The sequence below is a fragment of the Cyphomyrmex costatus genome, unplaced genomic scaffold (assembly GCF_001594065.2).
Source record: "Cyphomyrmex costatus isolate MS0001 unplaced genomic scaffold, Ccosl1.0 scaffold101, whole genome shotgun sequence".
Classification (NCBI taxonomy): Eukaryota; Metazoa; Arthropoda; class Insecta; order Hymenoptera; family Formicidae; genus Cyphomyrmex; species Cyphomyrmex costatus.
This window is the reverse complement of record NW_017274966.1, coordinates 246,116-265,740: the sequence shown is the minus strand read 5'-3', so window position 1 is coordinate 265,740 and position 19,625 is coordinate 246,116. Positions and strand designations below refer to the sequence as shown.

General features: G+C 29.5%; 3 protein-coding genes across 3 annotated transcripts in view; all 3 read left to right on the top strand.

The window, feature by feature from the left end:
• The first annotated feature begins 1,906 nt into the window (after nucleotides 1–1,906).
• LOC108772640 (phospholipase A1 2) lies at nucleotides 1,907–9,307 on the top strand. The gene is made up of 10 exons (XM_018538214.1): nucleotides 1,907–1,969; nucleotides 5,532–5,660; nucleotides 6,327–6,357; nucleotides 6,661–6,718; nucleotides 6,788–6,932; nucleotides 7,079–7,206; nucleotides 7,482–7,795; nucleotides 7,910–8,015; nucleotides 8,890–8,910; nucleotides 9,023–9,307. The coding sequence occupies exons 2-10, from the start codon at nucleotides 5,568–5,570 to the stop codon at nucleotides 9,168–9,170; spliced, it is 1,044 nt and encodes a 347-aa protein (XP_018393716.1). The 5' UTR covers nucleotides 1,907–1,969; nucleotides 5,532–5,567; the 3' UTR covers nucleotides 9,171–9,307.
• Nucleotides 9,308–9,677: 370 nt separating this feature from the next.
• Nucleotides 9,678–16,837, top strand: LOC108772445 (phospholipase A1-like). The gene is made up of 9 exons (XM_018537973.1): nucleotides 9,678–10,032; nucleotides 10,354–10,384; nucleotides 10,751–10,832; nucleotides 11,364–11,505; nucleotides 11,645–11,766; nucleotides 12,455–12,762; nucleotides 12,868–12,973; nucleotides 14,824–14,847; nucleotides 16,630–16,837. The coding sequence occupies exons 1-9, from the start codon at nucleotides 9,943–9,945 to the stop codon at nucleotides 16,835–16,837; spliced, it is 1,113 nt and encodes a 370-aa protein (XP_018393475.1). The 5' UTR covers nucleotides 9,678–9,942.
• A 2,004-nt stretch (nucleotides 16,838–18,841) lies between these two features.
• LOC108772434 (phospholipase A1) overlaps nucleotides 18,842–19,625 on the top strand; it is a 6,577-nt gene continuing 5,793 nt past the window's right edge. The window contains exon 1 of the mRNA XM_018537961.1: nucleotides 18,842–18,857. Coding sequence (XP_018393463.1) covers nucleotides 18,842–18,857 — 16 coding nt within the window. The remainder of the gene's footprint in view (nucleotides 18,858–19,625) is intronic.

The window sequence follows — 19,625 nt, the reverse complement described above, 5'->3', positions numbered from 1 at the left end:
GAAGTTTAAGTTTATCGTGAAGTGATTTCTTTCGAAATGTTGATAAAATATTAATTAGCCATCAAAATTGAGTCATTCATAGATTGAACTGAAGAAGTGATCAATATCTAATCAAATAATTTATAACAATAAATAGCAGAGTAAGAATTATAAAATTAACTGTATGTGTGTGTGCAAGAGCAACTTACCTCGATAAACTAAAAACCAACATGTCATGAAGATTTAAATGAATTTAAATTTTCCATAATTACGCAAATAATTCAAATATGATTTTTTAATTGAATTTACATATACAGGGTTTCCGGAAAATCGCCTACCCCACTTCGAGAAATGATACGGAATCCAAAAGAAGAAAAGAAAAAATTATACCAGAAGGTTTACGGGTTATCGCCGTGTCTTTCTTCATTATTAATGACATTAATGAAGAAAAACACGGTGATAACCCGTAAAGCCTTAGAGTTCCGAAGAACCACTCGACCGTGACACGTTTCGGATCGGATGCTCGTTATTGTATATTTTTGAAAGTGTTGCCAATTTTGACTGTGCATTGGTTTTTATCGATGTGTGTCCGCGGTTGGGCTCGTCTCGTTCGTTCGTCCTGACGCGCGTTATCGCGGCGCCGCGCCGGCGTGACGACGTCGTAGACGCAGACGCCCGGTGTCCGTTCGGGCTACGCCATTTACGCGGGCATTGCATCACCCACTTTGTTTCTATATTTCTTTTTGTATGCATATTGTACCTTTTTGATACGACTGGCCACGTTAATCCGGTTATAACGGGATCTGGGCCACTTAATTAAGAAGAAGAAGAAGAAGAAGAACCCATAAACCTTCTGGTATAATTGAAGAAAATACCCGTGAAAGCCTCAAATGCGTAAAAAAATGTAAACTTTTAAGTCCGGAAATAAGTCGTTTCCGAGTTATGCAGCCTAGCCACTTTTAAGTTAAAAAAAATCATAATTTATTTTTCATAATCGTAATGTATTTTATAGTATTTTAATATAAATAACTTTTTTGCCGAAATGCGAATTATAGTCTAAATTATTCAGATTATTAATTAGCCAGTCAATGTTGATATATATATTTATATAGTTTGAAATACATTATACATACACGATAAACAACTTTTTCATAAGGATATTTCATAAGAGAGAAAAGGGGGTCTGGTGAGTATTGATCACTTGAAATAAAAATATTCGTATCTCACGCGCTCGCTTCTTTGTTCGTTCAATTTCCATATCCTGTAAATATTATGTGTTCTGTTCCGAATTTCTAAGATAATTTGAATTTAACACACAATATTATTATTACGCCTGTTGGCAAAGAAAAATTTCCATACATCAAGAACGTTTCTAAGATGGTATAGCATTATATCGATAAATAAGTTCAAAAACATAGAAAGTTACAGATGGATTAATAAACTACGTAAACTCATCAAGGCATAAAATGACAAAAACAAATTCTTAAAAAAAAATAATGTAATTTACAAAGTTTAGAATGCAATATCTCGTACGAATGCTAAACCAAGAAACAGCTTAATACAAGATTAAGAAACATAGATACTATTTAAAATTAAAATCGGCAAAGTTGCTATTAATATAAGCATATATATAATCTTGAAAATTTACTTGATACGGAAATTATTATACAATTATTAATATTATTATACAATGAGAAATCATTTCAGAAATAATCTATATAAAGTATTATAACAGGCAAATATTATTAATAAATTAAATTATAATAATACCAATAAAGAATTCTTAGACGATTGCTATTTTGATATTCTTGACAGATTCGCGGAAATTTCTTGAAAATATTGGTTGTTGATTGTCTTATCTTTCAAGCTATGTTTTTCTTTTATTATTTATCTTCGTTATTAAACCTTCATTTGCTGGAAAGACGTCGTGCAGAAAAGACGTATCATACAAATTGATATCGTGCTTCAGCTGTCACTGTTAAATTACAAGGTATTAATTTTACTTTATTTTTGGAAGAATATATAACTATTCGATTAATGTGTAGCATATTCGCAGATTATTAAGTTTAAAAGGAACTTGTAAATTGCTAACGAATAGTAGAAGTTTCGCGTATTATGCGTACGTTATAAATAAATTTGGTAATGAACAAAATATCTATCACAACACACGATACAGAGATACGGCATGTGTATGCTAAAAATTGTTATTATTATATATTAGGGCTCAAATACTCGGCGCTACTTTGTGACAGAAAAATATCGCAGACCCGTTCAAATAATTAGTCTTTTAGTCTTTCGACTCCGTCACAGTGTTGCGCTTAGATGGTTTTAAAATGATCTAGATGGAGATGAGATGGAAATCCGCAAATCCATCTTAGATGAGATGAAGATGGTTTTAATTTGCAAAAATCTAGATGAGAGATGAGATGATTAAACGATCCATCTAGATTGTTTTTAGATGGTTTTGTTTTAAAATAATTATAAACATAAAATGTTCCGCTGATCGAAAAAAGGATATATGAACGCTCACATTTTTATTTATAAGTCTTTATTTTTTAAAAACAAAAGTTTCTCAAAATTCCCATCCGACAGATGCTGGATTCACACTGCATCCGATTTTCGTCGTACGACGACTCTGCAACCAATCAGAAAAATCGTATCATCGATAGGAAGCAAAATTTTGTTTCCTGATTGGTTGCAGAGTCGTCGTACGACGAAAATCGGATGCAGTGTGAATCCAGCAAGATGGTTACGACAAGGTACATATATTTGTTGTCCTATATTAAACAACCGCTCTACTGGCGCAGATGATGATAAAGAAGTATTATATTTAAAAAATATTTTTTTACATTAGGGAAATTTACGAGGGAACATAAATCCTTTGATTTTGATTTTAAATAGGAAAGCGCTTCTATGCTGCTGCTGATAATAGGTTGCATACTAATAAGATTATTTTTTTTCATAAAATCGTAAGAAAAAGAAAAATGTCAGAAATGTCTGAAAATTGTAAGAAATAAACCTATTTATGTCGAAAAAAAAAAAGAAATGTCGATTAAAATCATCTAAAACTTTTTTTAGATGGGATGGTATATTTTTCTCTCTAAGATGAAGATGAAGATGGTTTACATTTGCACAAGCTAGATGTAAGATGAGATGTTCTAATTTTCCATCTAGATGACCATCTAAGATGGTTTCATCTAGATGTCGGCAAACGCTTCCGTCAAACATAGATTGGTCACCATATATAAAAGAAATTGAGGGAAAGGTGAATGTGAGCAGCGGATTCTTGGATATTATTCGGGTCACCAAAAAAAAGAATAAAAGAGAAAAATAGATTACAGTTTCGTGATACTAACAGTTAATTTATTCACAAGCACGCGGAGATGCGACAAAGAAAGTGTACTCGATTTTACATTCACTCGCTTAGACAAGAATGTCAGATATTCGGTGACGATACAAATTATACGAAAGTCATTGGTTCTTGGAATAAACCGGAGGATTAGGGGTGACGCAGAATAAAAGGAACAGGGAACAGAGAACAGAGAAATAAACAATGTGTATTCCATAGTATATGATTTCTGATAGGTTGAAATTTTTATTCTCTATTCCCTGTTCCTTTTATTCTGCGCAGCCCTTACTCGAATCGTGATTGTACCCGTCGGCTGATCGACTCTCCCTAATCTCATGCTCGCTTCTTTGTTCGTTCTTTCTTGCAATTTCCATGTTCTACAAATATTATTTCGCGTGTATGTCTATCGGTCGTCATCGTTATATTTAAAATAATAAATTATATTACAATACTCTGGCTAATGATGCTTTTCGTGTAAATTAAAATACAGATTTAATAAAAAAAATACATTAATTACAAAAATAATTTATATACATTTTGAGTTCATACTCATCTAGCCTTTACTTTCCTATTCGCGACTCGTATTACGAAACCGATGAAAAACGGTCGCAAGAAATTCGTGAGTTTAAAAGGCTCTTTGTATTTAATCTCGCGTCTAACTGTTTCTTCTTATTGTGTATGTCAAGTGTATATTGCGTCTGTGTGTTATCTCTAAACGACTGTTTTTGCGAAATTTAAACTTGTGACAATACAATCGCCACAGTCTCTTCGTGGAGCGATAAAGATATGTTATATACAATAGAACAATTATTTCATTATAACGTAGATCTGTACAATCGGGTTTGCACGCATTTTCACGTTTACACATTACATTGAAAGAAAAAATGTATTATTAAAAATTATATTTTAAATTTATTTCTATTACACAAACATTGATAATGATGTGATTGTAAAATTACTGATAAAACGTTATTTCTGTTTGAAATTAAGCAATGAAGATCTTATTTATAATTTGTTTGTTTGTATTATACATATTTTTAATCAAACATGTTACATATATAATTATTTCTCGTATGAATGGTAAGAGAGATCTCAATTATGTATAAAGTGTTCAGGACACCTATCATGGAAATGTTCAAAATGGATTCCAATCGGAATTATTCATTTATTCCCTAGATTTCTATTATGTTTTCTAAGGTAAACTAAAGAATAATTCACAAGATGAGAATCCATTCCATAATAGGTGCTTAGCGTAACGGTCCGTACAATTTTTTAAACACTTTTGATGGTTAAAAAGAAAAGTTGAAAGATGAATATTTATCTATTTCATATGGACAACAACATGCAATAAAAAAATTTAAAAAAACTTTTTTAATAAAAAAAAAAGTTAAGATTATTCAAAATTTTTTAAATAGCATTATACAATTTTTTTCTTATAATATTGTAGGGGTTTTCAAGATGAATTTAACGCACTGTCGAGAATGTCTTTTATTGATGTTTTATTAATTTTTTGTGAAAAGCACACTTTAGATCCTATTTTTTTAGATCCCAAATTAACAATTGATACAATAAATAATTCCTTATCGGCGATGTATTACCTTCTTATCACAGTCTAACTTGTATTTGTACAAAATACATTGTGATTACTGAAAAACATATTTGAATGAAAGTCTCTCGTGCAATAAATAATAATGTTTAAAACTAAATAAGAAGAATGTCAATTATCGTAAAGACCAATTTTTATTACAAACGTAAATTATTCTAAATTGTAGTCAGCATATTAAAGATTGGAATATGATCAGTCAGCATCGATGCATATGCATAATGCAGTCCATCGATATCTGAACATAAATTAAAAGGATTTCACTATTGCATTTTTTGTAAAACTTTTCACGTTACTTAGTATTCGAATAAAACACTGTATATATACGGCATTGCGTTATTATACATATATATATATATATATATATATATATACATAATTATATTTCTGATTAAATATCTCGATTTACAAATACAGTTTCATATAAAGGTCATATAACTAATAATGGCACGACATATAAGTATCTCTTCTCTTTCTCAGTTATTTCTCTGCCGGTTAACAAAAACTATAAAAACAAACAGCGTTTTATCAGCTTTTTGTAAATCAAACTACGTGATTTTTGTTCTCCTTTTTATTTTTCATCAAGACTGTATTTTGCAGATAATAATTTGCAAAAGATCTGGTTTTCACTTACCAATGATGCAGCTGGCCACGATCGCATCATCTCTCATATTGTTCTACGGCCTTTTTAGTACGATCACGACTGTCATAAGCAACGACCATGATGTGGTAAACATATATTCTTTTAATTTCAATAAATTCCTAATGCCATAAGATGCATTAAAAATGTTTCCAGACAAATCGCTGAGCATCTCTTTACCAATTAGTAAACTCCTCAAAGCTATAATAATAACCTTTTGTTAGGATATTATGCCCAGTCAATTATATCTATGATTATAATCAGGAAATCACGTTTTCAGAATTTGTATAAATTCAATAAATTTTTTTAATTTATTTTAAAATTGTCGATTAGATGAAATGGAGCATAAAATGATTATTACTCGTTTACGAGAAATAATTTAGATACTACAAAGAGATAATAATAGTTTTAATCTTAGATGTGTAATATAGCATTTTCTTTTGTCTTAAGATAATTTCAAATATTTATTGATTCATTAATTTCAAGTATAGGCGTAATAAAAACTGTGCATTTTTTTTATCATAGAGCACATCTATGCTTCGTTAGGAAGATAATGCGACGATATATTGAATCACTACTTTTTTTCAACTCAATATTTTAGAAAAGGAGTTAGTGTTACTAATCAAATTATCATCACTCATTCCTAATTTTATAAATAACCTATACTATACGTCTATAATTTTTAGTAATATAAATGTTCTAGGAAATAAACTATTTTTATACGTATACTCTTACGGACTTTTTTTTTCTTACAGATGACGATAAAGAATGTGTCAATGAACGAAGGTTGATATACGTCTCAAATTAATTGTAGTATATTTTTAAAAATTATCATAAATCGCACTTATACAAAAAAAATAGCGTAATTCTCTATAAAGATCTATAAATCAATTTTATTTAACATACTATTATTATGAAATATGATTTAACATTTTTTTGTACATTTGTTGATAATTTATATTTACCAATGTTGTAATATCAATTTTTATATATAATAGAAAAATTTTGCGAGATTGTTGCTTATTATTATATATTTTTTGTATTCTCCTTAACGATCTTATTGTTATGTTTTCATAAACAATTTTGCAGAGTTGTCAACTTCATGTATCTTAGGCGTCAAATATGTCTCAATAGCCTTATATACGAGGTAAAAGCTTAAGTGAGTATCCATTATCAACTTATTTTTCGTACCGCTTAAATGTTCGCATTCTTACAGCGATATACCTAATGGAAAATTTGTCCAAGTAAATGAATCCTGCGATTTTCTCAATTCTTCGACATCGGTTTTTTTCATGACTCATGGATTTATTGCAAATTTTTCCAATTATAATTTATCTGCCGTTGCTTCCCAATTGTTAAAGGTATTTAAACATTTTTTGTACATTCAAGAATCAAATTAAAACGCAGAACATTTTTCTATAATTTTAAAATCTTATATAATATAAAAACACAATATTGTCAGATTTACAATAAAAGTATTAAATAAAAAAATTTCTCTTCTCTGTAGAAACATTATACAGTATTTTCGCTAGATTGGTCTGACGCAGCGTGCTATAACGATCCAGCCGTTATAAATTTGCTAGAGTATCCCTTTGCAGTACATAATGTTCGCGAAGTTGGTAACCACTTGGCAAGGTATAGCTCTATGTGTCGCAATGTTATGTCAAATTAAATTTTAAGAAAGTGTAACAAATATAAATTTAAATTAAAATAATTCTAAAGTTAGGTAATACCGATAATCAACGCATAATATAAAGTAAATATAGCGCATCTATTGAAGTTTAGCTTTATATGTTTATGTACTGACAGAAGTAATAATAATCAAGAAGTAATTTTATATATGTATAAATTGCATAAGAAACACGATGCTTTTTAGTTAATAAATTCATAGTATAAAATTTCTCTTTTAGCTATATCAAATTAGTGTGCGACACATGCAGTGTTCCATTTGAGAACATTGTACTTATAGGCCACAGTCTTGGTGCACATATAAGTAGCTTTGCCGCAAAAGAACTTCAGACGTCGAATTATGGCACAGTTCCACTTCTCATTGGTTCCGATCCTGCGGGTCCTCTTTTCATGCTTAAAGGTTGCGAGGATAGATTTTGTGACAAAGACGCCGAACGTGTAATAGCTCTTCATACATCTGCTCTCGGATTACAGAAATCTATAGCTCATCTTGATTTGTGGTTTAATAATGGATTAAATCAACCAGACTGTGGTGGTAATTATTACAATTAACTTAAAAATAAATTATTCCAGAAGAGAATATCGTAAAAGCCGCAACAAAAAAAATGAATTATTAGAACGAAGTAAAAATTTTTGTTTTTTTTTACAGGCCAGATAATCGGTACTATGAATCTCAACTGCTCACATAACATAGCCATCATGTATCTGGCTAATATGTGGTTAGATGATTGTGTCTATATTGGTGTTCCTACACTGTAAGTTTGTCCTTTTTCTTATGAAGAGCATGTTTAATTTTACAAAGTAGTTTTACGACATAGTAAACTTCTCATATATAATGTATATATATGTATATAGATTTTAATCGCCTTCAACGATAATAATAAATCTACATTTATACGAGAATACATTGTGTCGTATCCGAGCTTTCTAATGAATGGGCCTTGTAAATGGTATATTTTTTAATAATATATAAATAAAGGCCATATTTTTTATACGAATCCTGGTAAATTAGTTTTTAAATATAATGCTGTATGCAGCTATAATGTAATGAATCATAAATACAGGACTTAAATGGATAGTTTTTTAGTTCTGTGGTATATTATATAAAGGTGCTCTGTGCATAGGTACAAGTTTTATACCTTTGGCATACCATAGCTCAAAAACTATTTATTATTGAGTCTTGTGTTTATGATATTTTTTATTCATTACATTATCAGTTAGGTATAATACATTATGGGTGCGTTCGCTTTTTGCGCTTACTGCTGTAATAATCATTTTATCCTTGTTATCTATTAAATATTAAGCAAGGACAAATAATGTTTATAAGCGCTATGAAAGCAAAAGCGATCGCTATATATATATATATATTAAAGACTTCTTTATATCTAAAAAAATATTATTTACAAAATCTATTTAATAAAACGTTAGGACATGTCATAATTTATTTTCAATGTAGATTTATAATGTTAAAGGAAATAAAAATCAGTGACAAGAGTTCACTGTGTCCTCTCCTTGTTAGATCTTCTGAATCAAAAGCCTTATAATATTAAATTGAAAACAATATCAAATGGTCAGAAGCTGCATTATTATATAATAAAATGTACATTATTTATTTTTTTTTTTTTTCAGACCTAGATTTGGTATTCCTAGGTATGTATAAACAAATAAATATTTACTTAGTTACTATAATTATTATATTTATTTATATGGATACTCTTATTTTGCGACTATCGTATTATTACGATTGTGGGTATTATTGCAGTATGGTGTCTGGTTGCTCTTCTGTCAGAACCAACTGCATCATCGTGGACAATAGGATATTTTATCGTAACTATACCACGGTGGGAGACTATTGTGTTTCTGTGAAATCGAAATATCCTTTCTGTACAGAGAACAATTCTGAATGTTAAAAATAAGTTATAAGCAAATTTAATACTTTAATTTCATTGTAAAATTCAATATAAATTGAGTTTTGCCATTGTTAATTTTATATTGTGATAAACAAAATCAGATTGTGTAATTTACATGATTAGTATCTTTATTTGGCACAGACCTTTATTGTTAAAATCTTTGTTATTGATAAAATAAAACATTGCAATCTATAAAGTTTAATCGCAGTCATTAATAGACAGAAATTTGGACAAAGAATGAAAAAAAATATATAAAAACTATTATTAAATTTCAATGCGCACATTGTTCTACATTTCTTAAGTACTTTATTGAATTAAATTATCTTTATAACAATTTTATGCTATCTTACATATTTTTTTGTATAAGTTAATTTGTTCAGAAGTGCCAAAAAATTTACGGGTTATTGCCGTGATGTGATTCAATGCTAATGCCAACGTTTCGTGAACCTTGTTCACTTCATCAAGGTGTTCCTCGTGCAGATTGACGTTTTCAAGCGATATACAAAGCTCAATTGTGGATGCATCTGTTTGATGATATAAGCTTACTGCAATGCGGATAATCCACATGTGTGCAATATGCAGCCATTTTACGAGCACATTGTTGCCTTGGTATAAATAAACCTGTTTTTTTTCTCTGCCGGTTAACAAAAAGTAATAGTTAACAGTGTTCTGCCAACTTTCTGAGCATCAAACTTCTTCTCCGCATATCTACTTTTCGAGGCTGTATTTTATAAATAATAATTCAAAGATTTGTTTTCTCACTCTCTCGTCAATGATGCAGCTGGTCACGATCGCATTATCTCTAATATTATTCTGCAGCCTTTTTGGAATAATAGAGGTCGCGAGCCACAACCATGATGCGGTAAGAAAACTTTAGGTATCTCAATTTTGAAATGAAAAAACATTAGCATCTTTACTCTTTCGATCTACCCAATTGCCAAATTAATTATAGATATGTTAAATAGTTTATAATGGCATATTAAATTAGTTAATTTTTTAAATAAAAGGGTCTCTCGACGAATCACTACGCATCTCTTCGAAATCAAGAATTAAACTCCGCAAACCAAGCGTGATATTGCATATTGTGCAAATAAATTCATTGCATATATCATATACCTATTTACTATACATTTAACATCAAAAATATTATTTGTTATACTTTTACAAACCCTTATTCTTGCAGGTGACAGTTAACGATGTATTAGTAAACGAAGGTATAGTATGTCCTTTAAATTGTTAGTACATAGAATTATATATTACCCTTGAGAATTATCATTGATTGTATGTATGTACTTCTATTAGAAATAGCATATTTTCTTTTTTTCTTCTTATGAAGCTAATTCCATTTTTCTAAGATTATAAAAATCTTTACCGTATGACAAATTACGTCACTTTTGAAGCTTGTTTGCGGAATAAATGTTTTTGGCAGAAATCCACACAACCCCATATTAATATTAAATAAATGCAATATTTTTTGCCTTTAATTGTTGTTATGATTCAATTTCATTTACATGATATGTTAAATTTATAAACTCTGTAAATGAATAAATAGGCATTTTCAACAAATAATTTTTATACAGATAATTCTGCAGATAATCAAAAGAAGAAATCAACTTCTTGTGTTTTTGGCGTTAAATCAGTCTCGATGACTTTGTTTACGAGGTAAAACACTCAACATTCATTTTAAACAGGACTATAAAAAAATTTTTTGGAGAGACACACAAACCAGAATGTTTTTTAAAGATTTTAAGTCATTGAATCGTAAACCATTTTACTTCATATCATGTTTAATTATTTAAATAACCGAAAAAAATGTTTAATCACTTGACTATTGCACAAAGGTACTTTAAAGGAACAGGTTCATATTTTAACATCTAATGTTATAGTAAAGCATGTTTTTATTTTGTACTCTTATTTAACAAACAAAAATATATTTAAATCGGTTCTGCAACCGCATTTTAATGTCATATTTGTTTTAGCTCTTTTCTTAAATGTTTCAATTTTCACAGATATTTTATAACTTTTCTTAATTATTTAAAAAACTGGACATGATGGAGCAAAAAAATTTACGGATTTGGATTCAACAATCCAAAATCTATAAGAACAACCTACTCTGTTTTGTACTTAAAAAAAATTTTTTTATCATTCTACATATGTTATTAATTTGTTCCTTGTTTGTTTGCATTTTTATAGTGATAATGGTAATGGAAAATTCGAAGTAAACGAATCTTACGATGTTCTTGATCGTTCGAAACCGGTTTATTTCGTGGTTCATGGATTTATTTCAAATGATTCTCCTTTTAACTTATTTGATCTTGTTTTTCTATTGTCAAAGGTAAATATTTTTCGTTTAAAACAAAATTTAAACACTTTTCTATAATTTTCAAATTCTTTTCATATTGTACAAATAATATAAAAATATTATAAGATTTACAAGGAAAGAATTAAATGAAAGTATTTCTTTTCTTCTATAGGAAAATACGGTATTTTCACTAAATTGGTCTGACACAGCGTGTTACAATAACTCATCTATCACAAAACTACTATCTTCTTCTGCAGTGAAAAATACTCGAGATATTGGTGACTACTTGGCAAGGTACGACTATTTTGCGATGTTATATCGATCAATAAAAAAATACGTATGTAATGAATATAAAGGACCAGACACTTAGATGGAAAAGTGGCCACTATTAAAATAGAAATGACATGTGCGAAAGTATATTTTATGAGATACTGATCAAAAGTCTCAATGACAATCTTTTAAAATCGCTAGTTTTTACACTTTTATTTTACATATATATAGGCATCTTTAATATGACAGAGAGAGAGAGAGAGAGAGAGAATAAAGAATAATTTTCTAAAATAAATTGATTTCAAGCAGTCTTTATGAGATGACAGTGTAAAAACTAGCGGTTTTTAGAAGGTTGATGTTATTGAGACTTTTGATCAAAAAGTCTCAATAACATCATATCTCAAAAAGTATACTTTCGCATGTTATTCTTATTTTAATGGTGGCCACTTTTCCATCAGATTAGTGTCTGATCCTTTAAATTCAAATTATTCCTATTGCAATTTGAATAATTTTCTAAATAATATAATAATGAAATTGAGTGATACCAATAATCAACACAATGTATATATAACGTAATAAATATAGAATCTATTAAAGTTTACATTTGTACATTGTAATGGCTGAAGGATTATTATAATCAAGGAGTAATGTTAATTGAATAAGAGATGCAATTTGATTTCTGTAGAGTGTAACATTTGTATTTCTTTTTCAGCTACACCTTGTCACTGATCGAATACGGTGTTCCATTGAAGAACATCACATATATTGGCTACAGTCTCGGTGCACATGTAATTGGCTTCGCCGCAAAGAAACTTCAGATGTTGAATATGATAATTCCACGTCTCATTGGTGTCGATCCTCTGGCTTACGGATTTATGTTTAACAAGTGCGAGAACAGATTATGTTATACAGACGCCCAATTTGTAACAGTTCTTTACACATCTCCTCTCAGCATACAGAAATCTGTAGGTCAACTTAATTTGTGGTTTAATAACGGAGCAGGCCAACCATATTGTGGTGGTAATTATTATATTTAACATAAAAATAAATTATTCCAGGGAAATATTGCAAAATCAATAGCTAATAGAAAGAATTAATTACAAAGGAAAGTTTTTTATTTTACAGACGCATTAATTAATAATTCGAACATTAAGTGCTCGCATTCTATGTCTATCATATATTTTATTAATATATGGTCAGGTGATTGTGAATTTCTTGGTGTTCCTATAAAGTAAGTATATTTTTTACTAAAAATATATTTAAACTTATAAATTAAAAAAGAGGACATATCACGAAATGATTTGTGAATTTGTTACGAATTTTGCTCTCCTTTAACATAATGAATCTATATAAAAATAAATTATATCGTGTCCGTTTTTTTTTTTATGAATGTACATTATAAATAGTATTTTTTAATGTATGAATGAAAGATTCCGCTCTAGTTATATACGAATAAGTTAATTTTTCAAATAAAATTTAATAAACTTATAATGTGGTAAATAAAAGGTGTCATGGACACAATAAGGTTCAATGATGAATAGTTTTTAAGTTATAGTGTTTTTGAACTAAGATGTTCTATCCATAAATATATGTTTCACATCTTTTATACAGGATGTCATTAACTGATTAAATCACCTATCAAGAGCAGGTATAGAGTAGACCGAACTGAGTCGAAAATTCTTATATTATTTTGCAGTTTACGGAATATTTAACGAGATATCAGACCTTAAAAATAGCCGAATAAACGCGTTCGTCCGGTCTATTACTGCCAAGCAGTTTACATACGCCTCTCAATCGCTCCCTACGCACGCGGGTTGCGAGCATATGTTGGATTCACATTGCATCCGATTTTCGTCGTACGACGACTTTGCAACCAATTAAAAAAATCGTATCATCGATACGAAGCAAAATTTTGTTTCCTGATTGGTTGCAGAGTCGTCGTACGACGAAAATCGGATGCAGTGTGAATCCAGCAATAGACATAAGTATATAGATAGACCGAGCATTGCCATATGCCAAACAAGGATATCGATGGCTGGCGCATGCGAGAAGGAGGAAACACAATTAGATTTTTCGTTCTCTCTCTAACAGAAGACAGTGGGGGCTGCATCGTACTCCCACTTTCTTCTATTAGAGAGAGAACGAAAAATCTAATTGGGTTCCCTTCTTCTTGCACGTGACGACGTGACTGCATGCCATGTCTCCCGCCGCATGCTCGGTCTATCTATACTATGTCTATGGTCGCTTATAGACACGGGGATGACCTGAGGCGCGCCGTCTGAGTTTAAAGCTCGCGGCGGTGTGTGCAGCGCGGGGCGCTTCCCACTCCCCGCGCGCCAAGCTAACGATGGCGGATATTCAGCAATACACTGTTAAAAATATATACACACTAAATTTCATGTAAAGTAACGGAAGCAAATTTCAAGCAGGTACATTAAATCGTTCAATGTTGTCAATGAGCATAAAATTACAAGTAACTTATTGATTTAACGATTGCAATGTACCTGTTTGAAATTTGCTTCTGTGAAATTATGTGTGAAATTTAATGTAGATATTTTTAACAGTGTAGGCCGGACGAACGCGTTTATTCGGCTATCCTTAAAGCTAATATCTCGTTAAATATTTTGCGTAAACTGCAAAATGATATAAGACTTTTCGACTCAGTTCGGTCTACTCTACCTGCTCTTGATAGGTAATTTAATCGGTTAATGACACCCTGTATAACATTCCTTATAGCTTAAAAAATTATTTTTATATGTACCTAATTTTTATAAGTATCTAATTTTCTATGTAATTAATGCGGGGTCTGTTACTTACACTAAATACTAAAAAACTATTTACAAGTCTTATTTTACAAAAATCTCGAATACGATATAACTTATATTCCATGTAAATTCATCATGTTGAAGGAGATCAAAGTCCGTGATGAGTTCTCTGTATCCTCGGCTTGTTAAATTAATCAAATGTTTGTAAATTTTTCTAAGCTAAAAAAAGCCTTAATATCAAATTAAAAACTTTTCTATAATGTTTTTAAGCTTCATTATTATAGTCAAATGTACATCATTTTATATTTTTTTTCAGTAAGAGAACAAATCCTCTCCTCAGGTATGTATAAATGAGTAAATCTTTTACTTGTTAGAATTATTTATATAGAGAAAGATCGTTGATATTGTCATACTATTTCGTTTTTGGACAATATTTCTTAAACAAAATTTTACACTGTATGCAAGAGATTCGGTTTTAATTTCCGAGGTAATATTTTTCGCATTAAATATTTACAGATTTCTATTATATTAAGATCTTTCTAATAAATGGCCTATTGAGCATCACAATTTATTTGTGATATTATTTCGGTAATTTAGCTACGTTTTTAAGTCTGATAAAATTTCGGCGCTCAGTTAAAAAATAACTATAAATATGTATATCATATTCAATAGAAACTTGACTAGAAACTCTTACACAGAACTTAAGAAGAATTAATTTAATCTAAATTGTATAAATTTAACTTATAATAATTTTGTACTTTATATTTTATATAACATTGAAAATGACCCGATCGGAGTCGAAACGTTTGTTTTTGGGTAAATATTAAGAAAAGGATAGCCACCTCCGATGACTTTAATCTTGACATATGTTGTCAAGGTCGTGATCTCCACCAGGTTTTAGATGACGGACGCTGTTAAAAAGTTACGAACAAAAAAAGTTTGAAAAATTACGTTTTATTTCTGCTATACATGTATAATGATTTAGAAAGTCGTGTGGAAGCAGGGGGGAAAGGTTGGGTGGAAATCGCTCTCCTCTCCAATGGGACTTCTATGATTGTACTGTTACACGTGGGTTTTGACTTTCCACGCAAAATGAGAGCTACTTTACACCAAAAAATGGGTTGACTTAGGTTATTTTTAATAGTAGTGAAGGTAGGGAGGCTGAACCTACTGCATTCACGCAAAGCGACTCTCACTCCACCTCTTCCTCTGCGAAGAAGCACGCAACTTCCATGTCGCTTTATGTTGTAAAGTGTATGCGTAGATGCAGTAGGTTTCGTCTCCTCTGTAGGGAGCTCCATTACTGTTAAAAATAACCTAACCCAACCCATTTGTTGGTGTGGAGTGGCCTTTGTTCTCATAGACAGTTGAAACCCATATGCAATAGTACAATTATGGAAATCGTGCGCCTCTGTTATCACATGTATAGCAGAAATAAAACATAATTTTTCAAACTTTTTTTGTTTATAACTTTTTAACGGACAGCGACCGCTACATAGGTGGAGGTCACTCAGGGTCACGACCTTGATAACATATATCAAGATCAAGATCAACAGAGGGTGGCTCCGTTCTTCTTAATATTTACCCTGTAATTATTTCTATGTGAATTATATATACTTATATTAAAGTTACTAAAAAAATCAATCAAAATTTGGATCCGAAGACCAGGCAAATGAGAGTCAACGTGGTTATTAGTACGTAATAATACATTTATTCATTTAATGTTATAAATACATGTATCTTTTGGATCCAAATTTTGATTGATTTTTTTAAATAGTTCGTAAAAAGGTTACACTTTTATTATATTAAATTTACTGTTCAGACTTGAAACCCTTTGGTTGTTAATATTTTGATTTTCTATAATATAATATTATTTGCAATTTTGAAATAATTAACTTTTCCGTAAGACAAGCAAAAATAAGCGTCTGAAAATGAATTTTAAAACTAATACAATAGGTTTATTTTAAATACATAGATCACGTTTCTACCAGTATAATAAAATGCAATGTTTAATTTCCGAAAAATAAAGGAATGTCTCTTATTTAAAAGATTTATGATAGTATCCACGACTTTTAACTACTTTCTTTGATGTTTTGCGACTTATTACTGAATATTTTTGCAGTGTCCCGCCCGGTTGTTCTATCAATAGAATCGGCAGCGTTATCGTGGATAATAAAATATTCAAAAGTAACAGTACCATTGTAGGAGACTATTGTATCCCTGTTACGTCAGAATATCCTTATTGTACAAAGAAAAATTTAAAGAATTTGAAGAGATGTGAAAAATATGAAATAATTGATAATAATTCCAACACTTCAGTTTTATTGTAATAAAAATTTAAGTGTCAAATTTACTGTAACTTATTTTTGTTTGAAAGTTTTGCGCAATTAATAACTTACAATACGTATAATTAGATTTAATTATATGATTAGCATGTCTTTATCCTCGCTTTTATCTTGTATAAATTTTTATTGTTAGAATCCGGCTTCTGTGTTATTGTTAAAAAGAAATGAATAAAAAGCAATGCAAATCTATATACAGTTTAATAAAAGTTGTTAATAGATGGAAATTGGAGTTTAAAAGATGCTAAGAAACTAAAAGAATTAGCATCAAATTTTATTGTCCATTATCCTACATTTATCAATTAATTCATTAAAATTATGTTATATTATAGGTATGATATAATATATAGTGTATGTATAATAATTTTAATTTTGTATTATTAATTACTTATTTTTTTATATAAAAAAATATCTTATATAAGTAATTTATATAAAAAAAATATCTTTATACAAGTTCTTAATATCATAATTCGTAATTAATATTGTACTTAAACATTATTTGTCGCATAAATATTTCCTAAACACTTTATTCGATTACGTTATTTTTAATTGATGCAAAACGCAATTAGATTTGGCACTATTATACTGTACGTACATATTTTCACTGTCATCGTTGTTGCACGAAAGTATAGCGTATCTTATCGATGTTCAAGTCTTCCTAATTTTCGGTAAAATACATATTGTATATATAATGAAAAAATTATAAGTATAAGTAGAATTGTTGCAAATTGTAAATTGCAAAAAATATTTAACAATAAATAAAAGTGAATTTTTTGAAGAATTGTGAAAAACACTTTTTTTAAAAATTATTAATTAAACTTAATACGGAGAGATAAAATTAAAGGAAATATAATTAAAAGTGTATATTTTAATTTAAAAAATGTGTATAAAAACATTTCTGTTTCTTTTTACAATACAAATACGCTGAACCTCATAATAGAGTGCGATTCGGGGGTTTAAACGCTACTACATCGAGGTTATCCCTACTTTACTCCAAAACAATTAAAATTCAATATTTTAGTGGTTACTGCTACTCCCCACTCATGCTACTCATAGCGCGGAAGGGATTTTTCACGTTATTTCGAGGTTCAGCTATTTTGAGGTTTTAGTGTCTAGCTAGTGTATTAACAATCGGTTAGCAATAAGTACAAATCCGCGTATATTCACGTATATTCTCGAGTATTTCTTACGAGTCTTTATAAAAAGTGACAGTAATTGCAATGACAGCCTATACTATACAATCTATATTATATAGATTTCACAGCTTTAATTGCAGAAAATGATAAATATTGTATAATTCGTGAAATTTCTGTTTTTCAATCTTTAATACATTATAGTTCATTTGCGTTGCTTACACTTTAATTTATTTGAAAGTTAAATTAAAAACTCTAATCTGAAATTTTGAACGTAAATAGAGAGTAAAAAAAAAAGATTGGTCACTACAGTAAATTAAATGATAAAATATGATATAGCATTTTTAATTGGCTGCAGCAGCCAATTTTTGGTTGTATTAGCCTATCGAAATCCTATATTGACATTACGCATGGATTAACGCAAACAAAAATTAGCTACTGCAGCCAATTAAAAATATAATAAACCATATTCTTCTATCTAATTTGTTGCAGCAGTTAATTTTTTCTTGAAAAGTCCGAGAATTCCTAAAAAATGGTTTTACAAGATTTATCAGTAAACCCTAAAAAATTGTTATTATTATGTATTAACCCTCAACTAACTCCGTTAACTAACTACAGCGTAGAAAATTCAATGTTGTCAGCAATATACGGCAATACGTATACATTATCATAAATTGCACTATTATTTACAGAATAGCCAGTTCTCTTATCTTCAAGTTGATAGTGCAGACATGCATCGCTTTTTACATAATTATAACAATAACAACTTCGTAAAACGTTATTTTTCGAATGCTTCAAACTATCTCAAAGTGCATTTTGTGCGTAGTTCTTTACAGTAATACGAATATGTACATGAAACATGAAGGATGGAGTTGGTATGTTTATATTTTTACAACTCTATTACGTAAATTTTGCGAAACGACCTACGTTTCTCCAATATGAATATATGTATATAGGGTGTTCCATTTCAATTGATGCACACTGAAATAACATGAAAACGATTAAATTTAGAGAAAAATAATTAAAACACGAGTTGTATAGCCAGGAGAGAGAGATAAATAATAATAAAATTAATTTACAAAAAATTCGATTTTTTAAGACCACATAAAGGTGTCACCGTCATTTTTTAAATAAAATTGTAACTTTTTTACAATAATTCTTCAAATTATTTTGCATATATATAGGTATTAAAGTATACTGAAGAAAAGATTGACCGCTGCAGCAAATTAGATGGTAATTTCTTATGAGACTAACCCCGGATCTGCAATAGAGTTTTAAGCCTTAAGCCATAAGAAATGGACAAATCATAATCGATTATTCTCCTCGAATTCGACTGTAATTGGTTAATTTCTTATGGCTTAAGGCTTAAAACACCACTTGTAGATGCGGGGTAATACTTTAACATGCAGAATAACTGGAAGAGCAAAAAAATCACACAATTCTATTTTTTCTAATGACGATGTCTTTTATGTGATTTTGAAAATTCTATTTTTGTAAAAATTGATTTTACTATATTAATAATTAATACAAATAGAAAGGGCGATGTAAGAGTCAAGTAAAATTTCATTTAAAAATAATACAATATATATATTTAATTTCAAATTTTAAAAAATAATAGAATATAAATATAAAAAAATATATAT